At 39.4% G+C, this 25,547-nt stretch overlaps 1 protein-coding gene across 12 annotated transcripts; it reads left to right on the top strand.

Annotated features, from left to right (window-relative positions):
• Positions 1-202: 202 nt before the first annotated feature.
• LOC135500026 (thioredoxin domain-containing protein 3 homolog) lies at positions 203-25,530 on the top strand. 12 transcript variants are annotated; one of them, XM_064791162.1, is made up of 28 exons: positions 203-289; positions 2,113-2,317; positions 2,496-2,567; positions 2,815-2,931; positions 3,192-3,267; positions 4,394-4,473; positions 5,110-5,202; positions 5,296-5,519; positions 5,614-5,768; positions 5,980-6,232; positions 6,476-6,624; positions 6,870-7,122; positions 7,369-7,487; positions 12,199-12,294; positions 12,614-12,673; positions 16,487-16,573; positions 17,016-17,081; positions 17,314-17,457; positions 17,941-18,054; positions 18,811-19,035; positions 19,593-19,640; positions 20,345-20,419; positions 20,710-20,775; positions 21,305-21,376; positions 22,820-22,888; positions 23,755-24,000; positions 24,546-24,673; positions 24,863-25,530. In XM_064791162.1, the coding sequence occupies exons 2-27, from the start codon at positions 2,123-2,125 to the stop codon at positions 24,662-24,664; spliced, it is 3,273 nt and encodes a 1,090-aa protein (XP_064647232.1). In that variant the 5' UTR covers positions 203-289; positions 2,113-2,122; the 3' UTR covers positions 24,665-24,673; positions 24,863-25,530. The 12 variants fall into 12 exon arrangements, with proteins under 12 accessions (XP_064647232.1, XP_064647231.1, XP_064647237.1 ...); XM_064791161.1 differs by having other exon boundaries at positions 7,369-7,499; XM_064791167.1 differs by lacking the exon at positions 17,314-17,457 and having other exon boundaries at positions 7,369-7,499.
• Positions 25,531-25,547: the final 17 nt, after the last annotated feature.

Below are 25,547 nucleotides of genomic sequence, written 5' to 3'. Positions count from 1 at the left end.
TGAGCATTAAAGCCATGATTTAATCTTTCTTTCTGTTTAAAATATATTCTTACATCTGATCTTTAGAATACTGTTGCCTTTATCTACATAAACGAAAAATATTTTTCTTGGTACGAAAATACTTAATGACAGTATGCGAGAAACTACCTTCGGGCACCTGCTCGTCCAATCATCGCGCGAGATCGAAGTCACCTGACTATCCCAGCAACCGAGATAAACAACTTCTAAATTCACCACTTCTGGAGATTTTTGGGCTTTACAAAAGTGTGAATTAACGCTATTTTCGTTGGTAAGCTGCGGTCAAATTTGGTGTGATACATCTTGCATATATAGCCCATTCGTTGGCATTGCTTGTTTTATGAATTGTTGTTTGAAAACATAGTTTTGTCAGTGATAATCTTCAAACTCATGTCAATGTCTTGAAATGTCAACAGTGCCAAATCTTTGCATGCAAACATGGTGAATACATTAATTGCTGCATGCACCTGCCACCTGCAGGTTGCAGCACTGTTGGCATGTCAGTTGAGTTGATAAATGCTCTGCACAATAGGGACATGTCGATGGTGTACTATTTTTTGATATTTTTCGGACATGGACAGCTTGACGTCATGTCTCATGACGATGTCCACGACATACAGCATTACAGGATTGTCCAACTCACAGCCATGTGTCATAGGGCTAGGCTAGAAAGAAACAGCAATGTATCGTATCCCTTCTTTTGCATTATGTACTGACTGTCTGTTGGCAAATCTTGTTTGCCCTTGGCCTCGCATGCTCGTCATATTATAATATAGGCCTAATGTCACAGGATCCATTAATAGATATAGGCCTAGGCCTATGTGGCATTAATTACCAGTAGCTTGCATGGATATGTTGTGCAGTGGCGCTGTGATTAACCTTTAAAATCACAAATAAAACAGTTCAAACAATTCAAACAATTTCTGATAAAAACTCCTCACAGATTCTCCAGAAAATTATTTGCATCAGATGTTCTCATAATTTTATTAATTGTTGTAATTGATTAAAAATTGTGTCCCTTCTTGCTTTTTGTGTGCCGAGTTTATCTCAGACCTAAAACCACAAGGATTAAATAAAAAATGGCAGTGGCAGACATCTTGTGAGTAAAACATTTGAAATCACAAGTCGGCTAGACGTAGGAATGAGGATAATCACAATGTTGTATCGTATTGTTTCAAAAAAATTCATCTCAGATGTTCTCAAAATTTAACTTGTCAAAATATGTTAGATTTTGATCAATATTTGTTGATAAATTCACTCTTTGATTTAAACATTCTTGCAAACTCGGAGTACCTTGATGTCAGCATGGATACCTAAGTAACATTTACACCAGTGCTGAAATAGGTTAATCACCAGTCAATGTACGACTTCACAAATCACTGTCAGAAACTTTGCAACTGGCATGTTTCAGTCACTTTTTTTGGCCATGTCATAAATTAATAATTTATGAAGTGCACTTTTTGCTGTCAGTTATTCAGTCTTAGTTGTTGTGTCCATGTAAATCATTCATGGTTGGTATGATATTATGCCATGATTGCCCTTCTGTGTTGTCAGGAATGAATTGAAATCAATTTCACTGTTGGAAAAGGTTGTGAAAAACTTCGACCTCAAAAACTTGCCTCAAAGAAAATGCATAGAGAACACTGGCATGACTGGTTGTTTGACAAATTTATGATGTCAACTTAAATTACCACCAGGCTATGAATACTTTGTAGTATCATTCTTATCTTACATTACAATGACAACTTTTTTTTATCCCTTCTACTCTCTACATAAGGATAAAGAAAAGCAGGTACATGTAATCCCTCACTCACTCACTCACAGATTGTCAATACAACTCACGTTATATCATACACAGATTCTAACAAAATAGATTTAAATGCCCAACCAGTAATGTCAATGAACTTGTACAATTTTGCACAATCATCTAAAAATAACATCTTTTTTAGATGCAAAGTCACACGACAAGATTCAGTCGTCATGATTGAATCCAACTCCAAGGCAGATTTTTGCATTTAAAATCCTCCCAGAATGGCTACCCTGTAATGTGTTGATAAACAAAAATGATCTTAAAACAAATGTTTAACTTTTCAGAAAAATCAGAATGGCGAGAAAGAAGGCTGAGATTGCCCTCCAACAGGAGTTGGAGACACAGGAGGAATGGGAGGAGTATCTGGCCAAGGAGGGCCTGTCGGTCATAGACATTTATCAGGAATGGGCGGGTCCCTGCAAGTCAATGGTCAGCATCCTCAAGAGGCTGAAGAACGAACTCGGGGATGATTTACTCAGATTTGCTGTGGTACGTACGTAACGGTGAAAAATTTGACCTCGACTTTTCGGCCAGATTCCAACCAGGCAAATAATCCAGATCAACCGAGCATGAACCTTCTTGGCTCTATTTCCTTAAAAGTAGACGTGAAAAGATTTGCTGCAATATTTTCTAAAGTTAAAAAATGCATGTTAATTTTGACTTTCAGGCCAAGACTGACTCCATTGATGCTCTGGAGCGCTATCGTGGGAAGTGTCAACCGTGTTTCATGTTGTATGCAGTGAGTAGTCTTCAGTTTTAGAATAGGGAAGGGCAGCATGGTATTAGTGATGTGGTCCCGATTAGACTTGTAATCCTAACAGTTTTGGTATGCGACCCTGACAAGGTCAAGGTTGTTTCTCAACTCTAGGAGTACAAAACCGTTAACAAAGCAAATAAAGACAAAGTAGTGGATCATTTCTTTTTATTGTTGATTTTGAACTCTTTTTTCATTGCTGAAATTTCATGGCTTGTTGTTGCACTTGCAGGGCGGATGTTTGGTTGCTATCATCCGAGGGGCCAACTCTCCACTTCTGCTGCGAACGATCACAGAGCAGCTGGCTCATGAACACAAAGTCATCGACGGAGCTGCCGAAAGGAAAGAGGTAACGTTATGTCACAGGATAAATAAAGATTTCAAAGTGCAGTTTTATAAAAACTGGTGCAGCCAGTGCTGAAAACTGTGCAGTGATGCTGTTATCAGTCTAGACCATCATGTAAAAACTGTGAGGAACAAACATCATTGGATTCTCGTGCATTCTGCAGTTTGCCCAAAGATTGCCTCCTGAACACTTTTGTACCATGTTGAAGGTGCTCCGGTTTTCTTTCAATTGTATGTATCAATGTTGATTCTCTCTCATCTCAGATCAAAGATCCGCTACTCGCAGACTTGGAGAAGGAGAAGGCTGCTCTTGATGAGGAGGAGAATGAAAAGGGGGAAGGTACGATATCTAGGATCTTCCTTCCCCATGGCTGACTCCCCCTGTCACCCACTGTTTATATCTGTCTTCTTGAGCCATAAGAAAAAACATTGAACAATTGAACAGTGTAGATTTTTTATAGCATGACAAAACTAATCGTTGCTGTCAATTCTGCTCCAAAACTAAGAAAGAGATTCTTCTCTCTAACCTTTCCTCCTCTCTCACGCACCTGTAGCCTTCATGAAATTCAACGAAGAGATGATTGGCGACATAGACCAACTTTCAGCGGCCGAAAATCGTAAGCCTATGCTCGAGACATAGACTTTCCCCCATTTATTTCAATGGCGATGTCACAGTTATGAAAATTTCAATGAAATATCAAGATTTATCTCTTGGTTTAGCATGAAAGCTCCAAAGTTACTTTATTTTAAAGATTTCTGGGTTGCCCTTAATCCCATGGGCCGATAATTATTCGTCTAATTTTCCACTAAATTTTGAATGCACGTCACACACATTTATGAGGACTCCTACTCATTCTTTGACACACCTGTGACATCACCATTTTTTGCCTTTTTTGATCAGTTTTGACTATTTTATGAAAGTTGCCAATTCTTTTATATTTTTCTTTCTTGAAGATCTTATGAAACATTGAGAGTCTTCCACTGTTTCTAGAATAGTAACAAAGTGGTTTGGCACATGTTCATTCTTTCCAGTTTATTAGTTGTATAACTACATGTATGTGATATATTTATTTCAAGAAATTATTTTGCTGTTTGACAAGTAAGCTCTATCAGTGTTCTAGTACACCCTTACAAAAGGGGTTTCTAGTGAGCCCCTCTTAGAATTCTAAATTTGTAATGGTTTTTCATTAGGAGCACTCCACCACCACCCCTCTTGATATTCTCATCAATCTTTTGAATAAAAATCAGTCTTTTCCAACCTTCTTATAGAATATTCCGAGGACAGCGTCAATGTTTAATACTGTATTGCAAGCATTGAGAATGAACATCACATTTATGGGTGGTTTTGGGCCATATTCCATTCATTTCGTATCTAATGGATCGCAAATATCCCAATTGTGCACACAAAGGTACTCCTGTATATAACATGGCGACCTTCGCTTTAACTCTTTCTGTTCTGTTTTCAGAAATCGAGCAAGAAGTGACCGTCTGTATCATCAAGCCAGATGCCATCGCTGCTGGCAAGAAAGATGAAATCTTGGAACAGGTGATTTTAATCGCGACTCCAATTTCCTCCTATATTTGAATTCATAATTCATATTGGCAAGTAATTTAAGTCAGCTCGGCTGTATGATGACACCCACTGCCAAGTAATTAGTCAGCTTGGCTGTATGATGACACCCGCTGCCAAGTAATAAGTCAGCTCGGCTGTATGATGACACCCGCTGCCAAGTAATTAGTCAGCTCGGCTGTTTGATGACACCCACTGCCAAGTAATTAGTCAGCTTGGCTGTATGATGACACCCGCTGCCAAGTAATTAGTCAGCTCGGCTGTTTGATGACACCCGCTGCCAAGTAATTAGTCAGCTCGGCTGTTTGATGACACCCACTGCCAAGTAATAAGTCAGCTTGGCTGTATGATGACACCCGCTGCCAAGTAATTAGTCAGCTCGGCTGTTTGATGACACCCGCTGCCAAGTAATTAGTCAGCTCGGCTGTTTGATGACACCAACTGTCTGCTGCACCTTGACATTCTATGCCACCTGTACCACCATATTCCTCCAGACATTACAGTCCTGAGTCGCTTGTTTCAGTGCCACTCTAGTGACTCTACAGCACTCTCTGTTGTATGATCTAACTAGTAACAGTTGATGATATCTTCATACTACTTTCCTATTTTCAGCTGGCAGAACGCGGCATCGAGGTTCTCACAGACGAGGAGAGACTACTCACAGAGGAAGAGGTGAAGGAATTCTATGCCTCGCATGCTGAAGAGGTAGGTTGGATAAAGATGTGCCAATTAAAAGCCAGAGGTGAACAGATACATGTAAAAAAATAGCGGTTCATTGAATCTTCGTCTCTTTTGCAGGACTACTTTGAAGACCTTGTCAAGTTCATGTCGAGTGGTCCAAGTCACGTGCTAGTCTTATCAAAGGGAGATGCAGGTATCATAGATGAGTTCCGAGATCTCCTCGGACCGAAAGATGTAGATGAGGCCAAGGAAGTCGCGCCGGACAGTTTGCGTGCCAAATATGGGTCCGAAAAACTCACAAATGCTTTGCACGCCAGTGACTCACAGGACAGAGCTCATGCGTAAGTTTCATGCCTGGATTAGAAAATATCAAGGAAGATTTCTATACCCACAAGTATGGAGAGTTGATGATCATTGTTTCACTTCCTCTTACAGGGAGCTTGCATTCTTCTTCCCCAACTTTTCCAAGCCGACAAGAACGGTGGTCAAACCTACAAAGGAGAAAAAGAAGAAAGGAAAGAAGCAGAAGGCACCGAAGATTGAACGGACACTTGCACTTATCAGACCTGATGCTGTTGCTAATCACAAAGGTAGGAAAGGATGTTGCCAAACATGCAAATAACCTTGGATCAGGCTTCCTTGATAGTAGAAGTGACCTATAAATTAAGCCTACAATTCATGGTGATCTCTTCAAGTCCATCTCATCCAATAGGTGCCGGTAGTGTTACTCTCACTCTTCGAATCGATTCATCAGATATTTGTGCCATTGCCTCTAAATTCATAAAATGTGTGTACTTCCAGAGGAAATTCTTGCCAAGGTTAAAGAAGCAGGATTCGAAGTTGCTCTCCAGAAAGAGGTGCAGCTCACAAAGGAGCAGGCGGAGGAGTTTTACAAAGAACACAGGGGCGAGGAATATTTCGAAGAGCTCACGACGAAGATGTCATGCGGGCCGTTACTTGCTCTCGGTCTTGCTCGAGCTGAGGCTGTGACTTCTTGGAGAGATATGTTAGGACCGAAAGAAGTACCAGTCGCAAAGACAGAGGCGCCAGAAAGGTAGATTTTGAGATTCAATTGAGATTCAGACTTAGAAGATGTTTGCTTCTTTTTGTGTCTCAATCAAGTTTCTGTCCCAGGAAAGTGAAGGTAATGCCAGTGGCTCCATGGATAGCGATTGCTTTATCTTTGCAAAATGTTCCTCTAGCTATGGTCAAAGTGAAAATAAGAATTACCACTCTCCATGATGGCTGTGTCATGGTGATTTTTCTTCTGTAAATTTGCCTTAAAACATTTTTTCAGTTTACGAGCGCAGTATTCAGTAGATGAAGACTTAATCAATCCACTCCATGGGTCAGACTCGGCAACGAAAGCAGAAGAAGAATTAGAGTTCTTCTTCCCTGTGCAGCAGACGATGGCTGTCGTCAAACCAGATGCATATCAGACTAAAGGTAAAGTGATCGACTTCAAATCGAATCTTAACTGATCATTCACTGCATAAGACTAGTCCTATTCATAGTAGGAGAAACCTGCATTGAACTTTCACAAAACTTTCTGGATGTGATCTAAAGTAGTGACTGTACAGAAACCGCAGTGATACACATTGCTTACAAAAAAACCTGAAACAACAAACTCCCAGTGGGATAAGAAGGGAGATGTCGGAAAATTTTCTCATCAATATTCCTTCCATTTCCAGAGGATATTATGAACAAGATTCGCGAAGCCGGTTTCCGAATTGCAGCACGACAAGAAACGGAACTAAATAACGAAATCGTAGAAGCTTTATATTCAGAACACAAGGACAAGGACTATTTCAATGACTTATCAGATCACATGACAAGTGGTCCGACGTTATTCATGGTTCTATCGCGACACGACGCCGTTGAGGGCTGGCGGTCGATGATGGGAAATACAGATCCCGAAAAGGCAAAGGAAGAGAACCCAGAAAGGTAACAAGACGAATTGAACCTCAGCGTTATTTCGGAAGTCATCCGGTGGACCTGACAGTTTGTGTGCTCGATTTCACCCCACTTGGCGAACAATTGCCAAGTAGGGCCTAGGAAAAGAACACTCTCGCACCAGACTCAGGTATTTAAAAGTACATGTAGTGTGAAAAAGAATGACCTTGCACTGTTCATTGCAGTCCTTGCTCACGTATGACTCCTTGAGAATTCAAATGCGAATTTCCATTTCAGTATTCGTGCTGCCTTTGGCAAAGACATTAAATCCAATGCCGTGCACGGTGCTTCGACGGAAGATGAAGCAAAGGCTGAAGTCAAACTTATATTTGGTGAAATAGAATTCAACAAAGACGGTACTGTAAAAGGTATTTTGCGCCTTCGCGTGGCGGTGCTTTCTTTACGCCTTTTCTTCCGCAGACTAGCATGAGAAATCGAGTGGTAATTCATGTTGATTGATTGGTGTCAGAATCAATTAGTGCTGCCATTTTGGATGTCTTTAAACTCTTTGAAATATTGTGGAGATTTTGGTCAACATTTTTTAGAATTTGTTCCATGAAGCTCAGTTTTACTCAAAATATTTATAAGAATTTTAAAAAATGAAACACACCTTGAAGTCTCATTAATTTTAAAACGATGCAAAAATTTTTTGCATTGTCAATTTAGAGCAAATAAATCTGTCAAAATAATAAAGAAGAGCTTTGCTTCTGACTCTTCACAAATTGCACTTTTTGGGGATTATTTTAAATATTCGCTCGATTTCTCATGTTGTTGGTCTTAACGTCGATACAATTGGAATGCCACAAGAGGTTCACTGTAGAAATTCTGCTCAAATTGGACTAATCAAGTACTATAAAAAAACATCAATTGAGTTGAATTGTTTTCTGAAGGTAAATTTTTTCACTCCTTATCATCATTAAAACAAAAATAAGCAGAAATTTGGCCTACATTGGCCGTCTTGTGGCAATCCAAGACGGAATCACATTGTATAGGACCTCGCCACCACAGGTAAGAGATTTCATTTTTAGCTCACCTCTTAGCAGAGGTGAGCTTATCCCATACCGTGGCGTCCGTCGTCCGTCGTCGTCGTCGTCGTCGTCGTCGTCGTCGTCGTCGTCGTCGTCGTCGTCGTCGTCGTCGTCGTCGTCGTCGTCGTCCGTCGTCCGTTAGCAGGGCACGTTTCGTAACTGTTGAAGCTATTGAGTTGAAACTTGGTACACATGTACCCTTATGTAATGACACCTTGGAGATCAAGTTTCGGTCCGATTCGTTTCATGGTTTGGCCACCAGGGGGCCAAACGTTGAAAGTGAAAATATGCAATATCTCCCTTAATAGTAGTCGGGAAATTTTGAAAAAAATATGGTAGGTACTTCTAGCAAAGGTGCATCATATATCCTCCGGGTTTTTGATTTGACCTCCTTTTCAAGGTCACAGAGGTCAAATGGTGTAAATGGCACGTTTCTAAACTGCAATGACTATTGATACCAAATTTGGTACACATTTACCCCTTAGTCAGGTGATCTCAGGGACCGAAGTTTGGTCCAATATGATTCACCATTTGACCACCAGGGGGCAAAATCCAAAAACCTTAAAAATGTGATTATTCCTTAACTTCTTGCCCGATTGCCACCAATTTGATATCATGGGTACATCTAACCACCATACAGTACATGTCACACAGGTTTTCAATTTGACCTTCTTGTCAAGGTCACAGAGGTCAAATGACGTAAATTCGCCGTCAGGCCGTAACTATGGCACGTTTCTTAACTGCAATGACTATTGATCACAAATTAAGTACACATGTACCCCTTGGTCAGGTGATCTCAGGTACCGAAGTTTGGTGCGATCTGATTTGCCGTTTAACCTCCAGGGAGGGGGCCAAATCCTAAATTCATCAAAATGCCATTATTCCTAGTAACGACTTGCCCGATTGGCACCAATTTTATATCATAGGTACATCTAATTCTAACAACCATTCAATGTGTCACCCGGGTCTTCTTTGATTTGACCTACTTTTCAAGGTCACAGAGGTCGAATGTACTGTAAATTGGCCATTTTGGGGAAATTGTAATTGCTTGGACCTACATCAAACCTAACACTACATGACACAATACCATGCTCTTTATCCATCTTTCCTCCACATGAGGTGAGCACAATGGCCCTGGCCATTTCATTTGGGAGGGGAGGGCGGTTTATAGGGGATCATATTAGATCAAGAAATTTTGAGTTGAGTTCCCTTTCAAAACCTCACTCTTGTCAGTCTTGATGTTAAGGGTAGCTGTAAAGGATTCAGGTTGCTTTCAACACCCTACTTGATATCATCTTTTATCACTATTTAGTCGTCAAGTAAACTTGTCAAGAAATCTTAAAACTTTAAAGCTGACTAAAATTTGTAATTAAGCCCTTTTGCTGCAGGGGCCCTTTTTCTGGTCTTGTCTATTCAACATACATTGAAGATGTTTGGTTCTAAATTATCTTTTGAAAGTTCAACAAAATAATGAATGCATGAACTAACCCTTGATTTGAGGTACTAAATTCCAGTTCATGCACAGGTAATAAGTGGCACTTTGAGGTCGAGAAGAATTACATGTAATTGAAGAAGGAAACATTGCAATCATCAGTTTGAATCTCTTCCGAAAACACTGCATGAGAAGAATAGCTTCCTATAGATGACGTCATCTCTGCCATATGTGACCCGCTCTACCAAAACTAGGCGCTTGTCGCATCTGAACTTGACAGGTTGATACGGACTTGTTGTTCATTTCCCTATTGTTGACCTTTTGTGAAATGTGACCAAATCAGTTTGTAATAGATTTCACAAAAGGTCTACAATAGGGAAATGAACAACAAGTCCGTATCAACCTGTCAAGTTCAGATGCGCCAAGCGCCTAGTTTTGGTAGAGCGGGTCACATATTGGAAAACAAACACATATCCGCTACATCATTGAGCCCATGACCTCACACAACTCAGTGAGCGTTAAAACAGATAACTAGAACATCAACGATTTGCCATTCATGTCCGCAAGTTTGTCGTCCAATGTGGTGAGGTGATAATTGACGTCATCTGACATAATCAAGTTACAGCCAATCTGTTACAGCCAAGTTCATGTAATGAATTTTTGATCCGTGGCATTTTGTTTCTTTGTCAAAAATCGAAAATTTGGAAGTTGACTGATGGTGGTTGCAATGTTTCATCATCATCATAGCCATGAATTACTTGGGATAGAATGCATCATGAATACCAGTAGGAGAGGAGTCTTTCTTGATTGAGAGAAAATCTCAGTGTTCATGATACACTTCATGGACCCAATTCAGCCAAAATCGCTTATCAAGAATTGGGACAACCAGTGTTGTAATGTAATAGGGTATGGGGACAGATACATTAAACTCATCTTTCCCCTCACGAATTCTCTCATTTGAAAATGAAAAACGGTTATCGCAAGTTATTTCTGGCTATGATATGAAGTCATGGTGGAGAGTCCAGTATCATTCACAGTGACAGTGTACAGTACATAGTTAGTTCTAAAACAATGGTGATTTTTTTGTCTGTCTGTAAATTTACTGTACATTGTCATATCTTGTATTGGACTGCTCTATATACTGCACTGCAAGTTCACACAACAGTAGCTAAGTGATAGTAGAATACTCCTTAATAGAGGCTACAGTCAACAGAGCAGATTCTGTGTTGGGTAATGGCTGTCCACATTAATAAGTGTATCTTGGTGACAGCTAATGGTTACTTGTCAGTGCGCATGTGTGACCGGATTCAAAATCTGGAAATTTGTTCCGACTTTCCTCTTGAGTGTGGTGTTGTTGCGACGTCCTCAAAAGACTATCGATTAAGATCAAGAGTTTTTGGTGACTGCAGGGACAATATTAGGTTCAAAACTATGAGATGTTCTCATTCTTTTGTATCCAAAAATCATGCTAGTTCACTTGAAAAGTTGCTTGAAAAGTTGGTTTACCTAATTCATCACACTTTTTAAAGACTTGATCCGATATCAGTTTTTGAAAATTTGAGAAAGAATGCTTAGCCACTGTTTGTTAATTTTATCTCATTGCACCCAAACCTAACAAAGGTTTCTGTTCTTCTCTTGTCTGTTGCATGCTGGCGCTAATGTTGGTTCTAATGTTAACATTTCTAATACATCAGGAATCAGTACTCTGACAATTTCTGTTATCAACCAGTCGAACATGGATGAAGAAAAAGTACTCTAACAATGATACTTTCAAAATGATACTTGCGTTTGTCCACATAACTCAAATCAAAACTGTTAACTGGGCAACTTCTTTCAAATAAACAAACATTGGAGAACTGACCCCTGTAGGGAAAAACCAAACTGACCTGGTCATTCTTAACAATGTAGGCAAGTGCTTATTCTTACATGTATCTTGACGTTATCTTCTTCAGTTCAGTCCAGATTGAATAGAGATTCAAACACCCATGTGACCCTAGCTAAGAAAAGCAACAAATCTTTCAAATTTGTTTTAACTCGCATTGGTGGGTGATTCAGAAGGGTTCCATTCTGTACTGATTCCTCCTTGCACAGAGTTGGTTTGGGTGTTTTGGTTTATATTTCTAAATGAAATTGTAGGTGTTCCACCAAGTTTACGATGAAAAGAAAATTGTGAGAAAAAAACATGTTTGCCAGAGTTGGCCACATTTATTTGCGAAATAGTCGTCAATGTAAACTTGGTTAATCACCATCAGTTTATATTCATGTTAATTCAAACTAACTGTGACGGTGTTTTGTCATTGGCCGTTCATCTAAAAAATTCAAAGTGCACAGTAATAAATAATCATATTGTTGACTCAGGACCCCTTCTCAAGTTTGAAGAAACTGCAGAACTTATAGTTGCACTGTAACCCAAAATATGGTATGTTCAGGTCCACTTCCTCCCTTGGCCTTGGTAATCAAACTTCCCTGAACTTGAGAACTCCTCTCCTAAGCTTTGCACCGCTAAAAAAAATAACATCGAATAATTTCTGACTGAAAGCTTCTTTTATTCATTGGAAATGAGTGGTATTTGTAATTATGCTGATTTTATTATTTCATCATTATCAGGTGAAGAAACTGGTTTAGAAAATGAAACGATGGAAGAGGAAGCTGAAGATGAAGATGAGGATGATGAGGAAGAAGAAGATGAAGACAAAGCATCAGGTCAGTTCTAGTGGCTTGTGGCTTGTGCCGTTGTTTTTATTGAAGGCTGTCATCGCTATCATAAGGTGATGCGACCACTTTTTCTTTTAAACTGAATTTGGGGCTAATAGGCATCTTGAACCCACCTCTAAATCATTCACAACGCTACCTTAATTGGTATCCTATCTGAAAAACGTGTCAGAAGAATCATACTCTTGGAAACCAGTAGAAAGTGGTGGGATCGGTCAAAACACTGTGAGTCAAGTCACAGTGGCAGAGGCCCTCGGTGGCTTAAGAATACATTTGACAATTCTCTAAGAAATCTGATCATTTCTTTCAGGTGATGAAGGTGGTGCCGAGGCTGGTGAAGAGGCGAAGGAAGAGGCAGCTGAACAAGAAGGTGAGAAGAAAATATTTGTTTATGTTTTCAAATTTTGTCTATGTCTGTACATTGTAATATCATTGTCTTCATATTCATGTAGTATTTCTTTACGTCGGCACATTTTGTTTGTGCATGGTTGTGGTAAACAAGTATTTCTATTGGAATTGTCTCATCAGATTGCCCTGGGCCCGGTTCAATGACTTCAGCTGGTATGAATTACTTGTCAGGATCGTTAAATTCTCAATTACTGCACTTGTCAACTTGTCAATGTTTCTGAGGTTCTCTATCACAAACCTGATGTAGCTGTATCATTTCTATTTGCCCTGCCCCCAGAGATTCTTTCTCGTCCCTCCTCCACCCAGTCCCTCCACCCGGCCACCCCCAAAGCACAAGAAGAGAAGATCTCGCCCAGAGAAGATGAGGACGATTTCTATGAGGATGATGAGTTTAATGAAGGTTTGAGTCTATCTGTTGTCTGCATGAGCCTTTGTGGTCATGGATTTCAGCCAAAAAAAAATCTGAATTTAAACCTCACAAAACTAGCTCAAAATGTATGTATCCCCTCACAATCACAGCATGCATATAGAGTGTCATATCCCGATTTTCTCCGTTTCTGTTCAAAGTTCCATTTGATGAACCACCCTCCACCCCTTGTTCATTTGACCATTCCTTCTCTACAGAAAAGCAGACAGAGCAGGTGGTTGTTGAGCCTGACTCCGAGGTTGAACCGCAGCCACTGGACAATGCAGAGGGAAAGGAAGCATACAGTTACCAGACGACACAGGAGAACAGCCCTCGGTCCCCCTCAGGTCTTTTAAATGTTGTATCAGATCCCGACCCACCTCTTTTGTTCTTCCCCATTTCCCCCTTGTTAGAATAAGACGGAGCAGCATCAGATTGACTTTCGATGGGCTCGGTGGATGAGCGAGATAACGCCATCTCGGAACAGCCAAGCAGCTGCCTCAGTCAGTGTTTTCATACAGTGTTTGGGTTGATAGCTAATGATTATTTTTCTTAGAATTTTAGGTTATAGCTTCCAAGAAAGTAGTTTTCCCAGTGTTACATGTATAAAGTCTGGTGTTTCTGTTATTTGTTCTGTGAATCTTCTGGCAGTGTCGTGTGGTTTAGGAGATCTCTTCATGTCCAATGATTGAATATTCCTTTATACTTAACGAAATATTGTATGTTGTCTTTCTCAACAGACATGTACACCTATTCAGATGAAGAAGGTAGGCCTGTGTTTGGGCGTGTCTGCGATTAAGTTCCCTGTTTAGATCAGTTCTTATTCTGACAAGCAATTTATGGTATTTCTACAATTTCTGTTTCTCTGTGGTTTGTGGGTTTTTTCAATCAAAAGCAGAGAGGTTGACTGAGTTGTGAATAATCTACACTATGCCTCCATTTGCAAGTCTAATCTGAACTTGGGCCTGTTCATCTATTTATGTATTCGAATTGCACAATAAGTTCAATGCTATGTTCATGACGTCGGGTCAACAATCACAGCTGTCAGACAGTCCCTGAATGATCTCTTCATTCAGTTGCGGTTATGCAGGCGCAGTGGACACCAAATTGCCACGTCAACATCATTTGCTATGTTCATGTCTCTCCACTTTTAAATATTTGACCCTAACGTTATTGCTTTCTTTCAGTTGGTTCAGCTTATGGATCCAGGCCTAATTCTGGCAAGAGTGCCCGAAGTGTTAAAAGTACTAGAAGTATCAAAAGTGTCAGGCCCTCGTCTCAAGCAAGCATTCATTCAGAAACAGGAAACTATGATGAAGGTTCATTTCAGTTATTTCTGTGCTTAAAATGTTGTCTAGCTCAACTTTGGTGGGCGGGTTGTGTGTTTGTCTTGAGCTACGTTGTGTTTCATGCCGGTAACGTCTGCTGGAATGAAAATTAAAGATGTGATTTCTTGAAAAATTCTTGAAATATCTCTCTGCAATGTACGGTAGATTCCAAAACTAAAATCTTAATCCTCGAGTCAGTGTGTTGGAGATTTCATGCTGCAGTTGACAACAACATTAACAGGTCTTCAGTCTAAGTGGGCGTCCGAGTAATTGGTCTTGCTGTTGAGAGTTGAGTTGATATCAAAATTGGAATTTCAAGCTGCAAAATATGTAAAACTTGCCAGAAATTAAGTCATCTAATTTGAAACTGCCGCAGGTGATTTTGAGGAGGAGGATGAAGGAATGGAAGAGGAGGCTGTTGAGCCAGATGAGGCTCCTGAGGAGATGCACGCCTCTAAGCCAAGTTTGCTATCTAAAGGTTCGCATTTTTCAATGAAGTAGTGTGCATTTATTTGATTCTTATTTTAAAATTGGGCTTAAAGGGAAATATGGTTGGAATTTTTTTTATTTTTTTTATTTTGTTTGTGTATAATTATGGTGTTGTGTTGTAGGCTTTGGTTCCGAGTGCATTTGGGTGTTTTTTGTTTCTAAAGCTATAGTTTCATTTTTTTATCCTTGAAGGACATTTGGTGTTTGAACTTCTCAGAAACTTTCCTCAAAACAAATATTGCTTATTTTTGTCTTATGAAGTTCTGTAATATCCAATTCTTATTCTCTCAGCGCTTGTTTAAAATCTGGTAGTAATAACCAGCTCTGTTTCTCAAATTGACTTGCAGGTTCACCTCGGAGTGTGCATACCCGATCCCAAGCCAGCATCAGATCAGAGGTCAAATCGTCACTATCTCTCACCACAGATAAAGGTGAAGCACTGTGTGCTTGAGTGGCATGTTATTTTTGACCGTTTTTTAAGGGGAAAGTCATTTGTACAATCCCGAAAATCGTCGCTGTATTGATTTTGAAAATATGAGCTAAAAAGTTTACATACATTTTTCTGAAAACCAGATGAAATTGAACTCATAACTCATGAATGGCAGTTTTATGATCATTTGATGTTGATATTTTATGAGCTGAGTATACATTGAAAAAAAATCTGGCAACCAAAAATCCTTGAATTTGGTAGGCCTACTGCTAACTTTGATTCACTTGGCAATGGACGCCTTGCACAGTCAGTGCTTATGTAAAGATAGATACATGTAGTGTATCAGAAGTAATGCCAGAATATATAGTCATTGTAAGCTTGGATCTTAGAGTATCGTTTGGCTTTTATCATGCATATTTCTACCTAACTGATCAACCACTTTCTGACTTTCAGATGCACGCCCCGTCTCTGTCACAAGTCAACAGTCATATTATAGCCAAGGTTATATTTGCAATATTCAAACATTGTGTGTAGTCGAGTGCCCAAGGTTTCATGTTGTTGTGTGCCAAGATGTTTTCACCTTCCACCAATTTAGTTCAGATTTTGTGCATGTTCACTGTATCCAGAAGTGATTTCACTGATATTGCAAATTAGGTTTATTTTCCCCCAAATATTATTTCGAACTTCGGTTTCAGGTACTTTATTTGTAGCTTTCAAATTCAGTTATTTCAGAGAGAGTTATTTGTCATTGCCTCCTGTTTCCCTCGCCTCCCCCCCCCCCCCAGCCCTTCAGTAGCATGTACTTGTATTCCAATCAGTTGTTTAAGAGTATCATGAGAATGTTCTCCTCTTGGAAAGTTTGGCCTGCCTTTAACTCGATGCAGAGAAGCCTTCATCTGTTTTATGTTTATTGCCAATGTTGACCTAGTCCATTTTACTACTCTTTTACCAGTAATTGTCGTCATGGCAAAATCCCATATGAAATAAGCCAACATTCAGCCAGCACAAGACCGAGAGAAATAGCTGGGAAATTCCTAAAAAATGAAAAAAAATCAAATATCTTAGTAGATTTAAGCATCTATGGTTCTTTTCATAACCTTTTCATTTCTATTTGTCCTTCAGAAGGTGGCGAACAGGGAGAAGAACGACCGGCATCTTCAGCGAGCGCCAAAGGTGACGAATCCGCTGTCGAAGGTGAAGAACAAAAAGGTACGCAAACATGTGTGTGCCTTGTTAACCCCTTAAGGCTCAAGTGCCACAATGATTTGCTTCATCATTCAGGACTAGAGTCAAATTGAAAATGCATTTCTGAAAAACATTTCTTTACATTTCTCCTCTTGTTCTGGGAAATATTTGTATGACCGTGATCATTTTGAGTTGCCTCCCTACCTCCATTTCCCATCTTTCCGTCCAGGAGATGCTACAGATGAAGGTTATCTAGGCCTAGGGCCAAATGTCTCCTGAGGCTCTCCAAGTATATCGCTGGGTGCAAGCAGAGGTGGGCCACCAAGATTACAGAATGAGTTGTGGTGTCTACCGAAAAAGACAAAGTCCTTTTTCTTGTAGCCCCGATCAGCCTCAATTCAGACGACATCTTTAACCACAGGAAAGATACTTCATTTTCTTTCATTACGTTTTGTTCGTTTTATAGAAAGTGAAGAAGGAGCAGAACGGCCGTCATCGCAAGCCAGCCAAAAAGCTGATGAGGAGCAGAAAGGTTAATATTATTTTTTCACCCTTTGTGCCTTTGCTCTTGTGTGACGAACCACTTCTCTCGCTTTGTGTGTCATTCTCGTGTGATTTGCTTCCATCACCAACAACAATTGCAATTCTGCAGAGGCTTTGAGTGAAAGACCAGCTTGAATCAAATTTCAAATCCCAAGGGAGAAGGAAGTCCGACCTAAAATGCCAATGGATTCTTCCTGACCAAACTGATTGTTCTATTCTAGCCGAAGGTGAAGGGGAGGAGGGCCAGCAGCAAGAGGGTGATGAGTCACCCAAACAAGAGGGCGAGGAATCACCCAAACTTGAGGGTGATGAGTCACCCAAACAGGAAGGTGAAGAATCACCCAAACAGGATGGTGAAGAAGAAGGTCAATATCTTAGCTCTCCATTTGTAGACCCTTGTATTATAAGCCCTAACCCTCCTTTTTAATTTCTTTATTCTTCTTGTCATTCTGGTGGAGGAAAACTACTTTAACTAACATGCATATAAACCTTTGTTCGTTTTCTAAACATATCAGTTTAAAATGTAGTGGGTGTCTCATAAGCTAAGATGTTTTTAGGCATTTCAGCCTTGTATAAATAAAAAAATTTCTGTTTTTGAGTTCCCATTCTATAGATAGTTTTCCCCTCAATTACTCAAATTTTCCTTACCTCATCAATCTTGTATATTGTATTGTAAAGTTAAATAGTTTGGTGTCGTGATATTAACTGTACGCATGTCGATTAGACAACTGTAAATGGTGTAAAGAGTAAATGATTGTGACAGTTTAGAAATAATGAACAGACACTTGGTCCATATCCAGATGAATTCAAGATCCTGCCTTTTAACTGTAGCTTGCCCTCAATTCTAGAAAAAGAAAAAGGAGATGAACAGGAGAAAGATGCTAAGGGTGAGGACGGAGAGCATCAGGCAGAACAAGAGGGTGAAACAGGAGAATCTGCTGCTAAGTCAAGGCCTCAAACAGGTGGAGATTTAGAATCATTCTTGGTCTGCATGTAAATTGGCTAAGGCTGCACGTTATTGAGTAGGATTCTCATAAATTGGGTGCACACCAAACACATGGCCTCGGGTGCGTGATAAATGGAGCCTCTGTATATCGGTTTCATTTTGATACACCCTATATAGTCCTTGATGAGCACTCTATATAACTGCATGAGGTGACAGTGCATTCTATTAATTCTGGCTTATCTTGACTTGCTCCATTGCAGCAAGGTTTCAAAAATAGCTCAATCAAATTAATTTTTCAGCAAATAAAATATCATGCACCATTTTCTCTTCGAGGATCCACAGGGAAAGCACTTTTTCTTGTTGCACACAGCTTTAGTACAGACACGTACAGTGTGCGCCACATAGAAAACTATTAACACATTTTTCAGTATGATGCCCGCATATGAGTACAGCCTGCCATAACAGCGTGGGTTTTTTCAATTTGTTGAAAAATCCATAAATTGCGATATATGGGTATAATTTCAGTTGCAGAGTATCAAGACAATTTACAAAACTTCTGCAGCAACTATTATAAGATATAAGAATAGGCTCTGCAAATGCAGCTGTACATGTACATGTAGATAAAAACCAGTAAATCAATGTTAAAATGTTCTCTTAAAATGGACTTCCAATGTTGGGTCTGGCAAGAGGACTATAACGTATACATGTACATGTATATAGTTTAAGTAATGGTTACGATCAATTTCATGAAAACTGTTTCTTTCCTACTCAGGTGAAGACAAAGAGCGGGCGAGATCTGGTAAAAAATCCCCTGAAGGTGACAAGGAATCGCACGAGGGTGGTAAAAAGTCGCCCGAAGGTGGTAAAAAGTCACCCGACGGTGGTAAAAAGTCACCCGAAGGTGGTAAAAAGTCACCTGAAGGTGGTGAGGAAGATGGCAAAAAGTCACCAGAAGATGGCCAAAAATCACCTGATGCTGGCAAGAAATCTCCCCAAGGTTGATATTCAGTCTCCCTTGTCTATTTTCATCTTCGCTTTTGCTTTGTAGGTTTGCAAAGTTATTGAAAAGAAAGAACATTTTCAGCAGGTCAAATTGAGGGGACTTTCAGGGATAGATTGTATGAGCTGAAAAACATGATAGCCCCATCTAGTCAGTGTCACAAACCTTAACATGATACCGTACATGTCAAATGAAGATTCATACGAGTTGAGTTGATAGAGGGTTGACTGCATGCAATGATGTGTACAATTAGTCCATGAATATTGGGAGCTGTCGTCTTTGAAATAGAGAAAGCGGGGTGGTTCAGTACATTTTGGAAAGTTTTTTGTTGAAAATCTAATGTCATGATTTCAATCAAATAATTCAATTTGCACCAGTTTTAATTTGCCTAGCTTATAGTATCACTGTAAAGTGCACCGTGCGGATCATGCTGATATTTGACCAGCTATGAAAATGGAGTAAGCAGATTCTTGCAGGTAACAATGCTTTATCAGCAGGCAGCATCACTCAGAACAATTCAAGATAATAACCAAACAATTCTTTCTTTTCTTCAGGTGACAAGCCAGCCTCTCCTGGGAAGGCTGGTTCAAGGCCTACCACAGGTTAATCTTTTGCACTTCATATAATGCTTCAAGCTTTTCAGAATTTCCTTCGCCTTAGCTCCCATACCAAATTGTTTTTAAAGGCTGCAGGGTCAGCCACAGAACATCAATTTCAAAGATGATTCCTTGCACTCATTAATAGCTCGCATGCACTAGAATGTCTACACATTACTCAAGGTACATGTACAGTAGTATTACAAATGAAGAGTTTACATCAGGACATGCAAAAGCCACCAAATCAACAGAACTGGTCTTTTTGGCTTGAGTGTTTTATGTCTTAATATTACATAAGTTTCAATAGGATTTGGCTGGCTTAGGAATGAAACGCTTTTGTGATCATATAATCCAGGGAACAGTCAGTGACTATGATAGTCATCAGAGTTGTCTTTTCAAATGGCTTATTAGTGGCTTTCACATCTGAACTCTTAGATTTTTCTTTATTTTTTGTTATGGGGTAATGTATTATTTACGAGAATATTAAATTTCTTTGAAACTTTTGATACTACCACATAAATGGAGCATTGTGATGACATAAGCAATAACTTTAATTGAAATGGGCGATGAGCTCTGTGCATGTTATGATCATTCATGGTAGGCCTACAATATGGTGATGTCATCACATCACGCCCTCTGAATGGGCTTATTTAACTGTACTTATTTTGAAATGGATTTGCTGTTTTCTAATTCCGAAATATTTCACACAGGTGACCGGCCCGCTTCCAAAGCAGCCAGTGTGAAGGGAGAAGAGAAAAAGGAGGAGGATGCAGAGGAAAAGAAAGGTCCTTATGATTTATGATAGGCTAGCTGAAATACTGGCTCGCAGCCAAATCCAGGATATACAAATAATCTGTTACAAGTTCTGTGCATCGGCATGCTCCATGTATGCTTACATGTACGTTGTACATTGTGGCTTTGATAGAGCTCCATTTGTGCCTTAACATCACTGACTGCGCTTCTGAACTTTAAACTGAGATCACTGTTGTGATCATTCTGCAGTTCTCATTTAAGTTAAGCTGCATCTATATCAAGTACATCAAGCAGTATTTCACTTCTTCTCATCAATTTGCAGGTTCTCGACCTCCTTCAGCAGAAAAAGCTGAATCAGTGAAGGGAGATGATCAAAAGGAGGAAAAAGGTCAATAAAGTTATGCAAACTTTTGCACATAATCGCATGCACTCAATAATAATGCCAACAAGTCAAATCAAAATGCTTAATAAACTACATGTACACTATTGAATTTGCCATTACCTGCCTACTGCGTTGAAGGTGTGCCATGATAACAACTATGTAGATATTATATCCAATGCTTTGCTCCGATTTATGAAGACAAAATAAAAAAGGGAAATAACCTTGATTACAGTCAAAATTGGCAGTTTGCTAGAGGGAGTATTCATCTCCCTAGAATCTTTGTTTTCGCTTCCATTGTACACAACTTTAAGAATCTAATCGGTATTGAACAATAACTGGCACTCTCGTAATAGATACAATACACAATGACAATATGCAAACGTACCTCTAGTTTCGGAAATATAATTACTTTTAAATGTAGCTGCATTAATCCAAAGATTTTAACATTAATGTTCGTAAGCTCATTAATATTGAAGCTTTCTGTAGCAGTATCATATAACCAAGTATTATTAATGAAACTTTGCCTTCCCCACAGAATCCGTCAAAGATGAGGATGTGGGAGAAACTTCTGCAGACGCAGCAGAGGATACTGCAGCAGACGCCCAAGGTTGATTCATTGTTGTAACCCAAATCCTAACGCTTCAGTCTCCTCTTATAAAGGGTGTTCCAAACAATGTCATTTCTTTGCTCTGTTTTAAAACCTAGCTGTACTATATCTTATCAGTGTACTAGTCATGATTGTCAGCATCTGATATGTGAGACTGGGTTTAATGCATATATCATCACACATTACACGGCCATTGCTAAATTCACATTGGTTGGTCTTCCAAGTTCAACTTGGCAATAGTAAGAACTTAATTGTCAACAACAGTCAACAGCAGCTCTGCAGCATCGGATAGGCATGTGAGACTGGGTTTACTGCATATATCATCACACATCACACAGCCATTGCTTAATTCACATTGGTTGGTCTTCCAAGTTCAACTTGGCAATAGTAAGAACTTAAATGTCAACAACAGTCAACAGCAGCTCTGCAGCATCGGATAGACAATAGTCGTCAGCGTATAAATGACTGCAACCAAATTTGATTGTGCGTGGATCAGTGGTGATCTGCACCTGATGTCTGGATTAACCCACAACTTGGGAAGTGACAATTTTTTGGAACACCCTGCATGTTCACCCTATAGTCCAAAGTACATTTCATCATTCTCTCTTCGAATAATTATGTTGTGTCTCTTGTTGTGAAATAATTGTGATGGTGCGTATCATTCAATGTTGTCTTTGTCATCCCAGCCATGATCTGTAATTCATTCAATTAATCTAATCAAATTCAGCCGCTGTAAAAAGATCAATAATTTTATCGTTGTTAATGACACATTTTTTTGTTCAACAAAGCATTCTGAAATTTTCTATTTTCTCCTGTTTACTGCATTGGTGTTGGCTTATACTTTCAACCGTCTTCCTCTTATTCTAAAGTTTTATTATTATTAATTCCTCTTGTCCTAAATTTTCCCATCTGATAGGGTCTGAATTTGGTGGAAGGTTGCCTGCATGGTTTTGATTGCTTTGCGAAATTAGTCCATTGGTTGATCAAATTAAAAAACTTTTCCATGATGAATTTGATCAGCATTGAATATATAGAATATATGTTGTTTGTTAGCTATCCTTTCATCCACCTTCAGAATATTGTATCCAGATGATCAAATTCTATAAAGATCAGATTTTTAAAGCTTTGATAATGTGACAACATCACCATTCTGAAACGATTTTTGGTTACTTTTTCACCTCCAGTCCATGTTATCAGAATTCTGAATTTGTATAAATACTTCTGATTTCATTCATGAAATTTTATTTTGACCTTGAATTATTTTCATAAATGAATTGTAAAGATAGTGGCCCCATATTGACGATATTGAACTCCCAACTATAAATGATGCCAACAAACTTAACCATTTCTTTTCAGGCAACAAACAGAAAGGAAGATTGAAAAGGGTACCTACAAAAGTTTTGCAGAATTTTTTATTATATTTTCATTTATTTGAATCTGTAGGTGAAGGAGAAACAGAAGACAAGAAAGAGGAATCGCAGGAAGAAAAACAAGAGGAGGCCAAAGAAGAAGGTGAGGGGGTTAAAACGTTGCTTCGTTATTGGAACAGCTCTTGTTTGTTTGATTTATATCACCAATTCAGTGTTTAGTTTCAAAAGTTGGGATTTTTGAATTCATCATAGCTTTGCACTGGCAGATGCTGGTCAAGCTCAATGTTTTTCGCATGTTTGTTGGATTGCTCTCACCGTTGTTGCAAAAGTACATGACATACAGTTGTGTCATATTGGACGTCACAAAAAACATGGTCATGTACCAAACTATGACTGCATATGTATGTGTAACACCGCTTGTCACTTGCTATATGTGACCCGCTCTACCAAAACTAGGCACTTGTCGCATCTGAACTTGACAGGTTGATACGGACTTGTTGTTCATTTCCCTATTGTAGACCTTTTGTTGAATATGACCAAATCAGTTTGTAATAGATTTCACAAAAGGTCAACAATAGGGAAATGAACAACAAGTCCGTATCAACCTGTCAAGTGCAGATGCGACAAGCACCTAGTTTTGGTAGAGCGAGTCACATATGACATATATATAGCGCAATGCTGTTGGGCTGACGTCATCATCGTTTTGCCATCCAATGCTATATTTTTACCATCCAGTACAGCACGGATGACACTGTCTGTAAGTCATGTACCTATCTTGGCAGCTTCAGTTCATGCAAATATCCTCACTGTTAGTCATCTTGTCTCTATAAATGTGCCTGTGTTTCTATTGTCACTGCTATGCTGTCCTTAAAGGGGCTGTCCATTGACCGAGCATCTGTTGGCCCTTGGCATGTTCTGGGCCCTGCTGTCATTGATTGCTTCGTGGACAGTCCCTTTTTGTGCATGGGTTCCTTGTGCACTGTGATCACAAACACTGTGTGTTTACAGAAAAAGCTGAAGAGCAACAAGCAGAGGCTTTCGAGGAGAAAACAGAAGAAAAAACTGAGGAGAAAATTGAGGAGACAAGTGAGGAGAAAACTGAGGAAACAAGTGAGGAGAAAACCGAGGAAAAAACTGAGGAGAAAGAGGAACAAAAAACTGAGGAAAAAGAGGAAGAAAAAACTGAGGAAAAAGAAGAAGAAAAAACTGAGGAAAAGGGTGCTGAGGAAATCGAGCAGACGGAGGAGAAAAAAGGTAGAAAAACGGCTTCTCAAGTGGAGGAGGATGACACTGGTCCAGAGAGAGGGAGAAGGAGAATGTGATACTTGGCCATGCAGATCATGAATGATTTCACTGTTAATCACTATGATCTGTATTCTTTGTGATTGTTCATGTTTTAGTTGTGTATTTGCAATTCTTTCACATGGCATCAGGGCTTCTCGCTCATCTTAATACTATTCATCTACACCAAAGATACATTTAAAGTAACAAGTTGTTTAGTGTTTGGCACTGCCATCAAAAAGTCATTTCACGTGCTGCCAAAGGAAATTTGCCTCTTTCGTGATCAGCGTCCCATGTGTTGGAATGTGTTGGAGCTCTGTGGTGTGGGGAGACGAAATTGCTGACTTAATGAATCAGCCTTTGATGTTTCTGACATGACGTTGAAATGAACAGGACCTCATAACTCGGCAAAGTTTGACCACTCCACTGCAAGAGGCACCTCAGCTAGAAGGCGTTTTAATCAGAAAGCAGTTCCTCATTTACTAACCTGTGCTTCATTATCTTCTTTACCTTTTTAGAAGACGCAGCCTCAACGAAGGGTGAAGACGCTGGCGAGGCCTCTGAAGATAAGAAGGATGAGGAGGATAAAAAGGAAGATGACAAGAAAGAGGAGGAGGCAGCCAAGAAGGATGACTAGGGAGATAAGGTACATCTTGTGCATCAGGTTGCCCTGACGAATATACGATGCACGACCATTTTGTCTAGAAATTGAAATCCTAATTAGAACTCTTTCAAAGCAAAGTGAATCTCAATTTCAAGGGTGGGGGTCAGTTCTTTGTTTTCCAGAGAAAGAGAGACCTGTCAGTGTTAAATAATAATTTCTTTTTCATTGTAGGTACGGTCTAGCTTCCTCAACCAACAGCATTTCATTTCGACTTTTGGAACACTCTCCTTAAAAATCAATCAAGACATTTCATGTCCGTAACATCTTGATGAGAGGACTATATGCAGACCAATCAAATTATTCCATCCATAACATTAGCTGTGATCAACTTCACCGTCCTTGTCCTATAAACTGGAATCATTTGAGTGCTTTAAGTTTAAAGTTACTGCTGTTACATTTAATACCGTCCAGAATATTCATGTTACACTGATATTTTATTAGACTTTACCTTGTTCTTTTGGTTTAAAGTCTGCCCCACCAATCATTTTCTCCCTAGTGGCAAATGACTGTTTAAGGCCAGAAGGGAAACTCCACCAATTCAATGCCATCAAAGAATGAACTAGAAATTTTGATATTACACTTTCCATGGTTTGAAAAATCTAGTTTTTTTACTTTTGGTCATCTAATGGTCCGTTTTGTCACATTTATGACCCTGTTGATAGTTGAAGCTATTTTCCTATCAAAAAATTCAAAGTATACTTTCTTCAAAATGATGGTGATATTTCCTGTACATAGGCATTGTTGACAGTCATGTATGACTAGTACTTGCTTTGTCAAAGCCGTCCACTTTTGTTCTTATACATTGTATACGATTTATTGTTTATAAATAAATTTATCATGTGAAATATCATGTTTG

Source organism: Lineus longissimus, chromosome 15, assembly GCF_910592395.1.
Source record: "Lineus longissimus chromosome 15, tnLinLong1.2, whole genome shotgun sequence".
NCBI classification, from domain to species: domain Eukaryota; kingdom Metazoa; phylum Nemertea; class Pilidiophora; order Heteronemertea; family Lineidae; genus Lineus; species Lineus longissimus.
Note: the sequence above shows the minus strand (reverse complement) of the source record. Positions and strands in the feature narration are given on the sequence as shown.

Bases quoted from the DNA above. Each gene is read 5' to 3' on its own strand.
- LOC135500026 (XM_064791161.1), top strand. From the start codon at position 2,123: ATGGCGAGAAAGAAGGCTGAGATTGCCCTCCAACAGGAGTTGGAGACA. The intron at 2,932-3,191 runs GTAACGTTATGT...CTCTCATCTCAG, and splicing joins GAGCTGCCGAAAGGAAAGAG to ATCAAAGATCCGCTACTCGC. The intron at 5,769-5,979 runs GTAGGAAAGGAT...GTGTACTTCCAG, and splicing joins TGCTGTTGCTAATCACAAAG to AGGAAATTCTTGCCAAGGTT.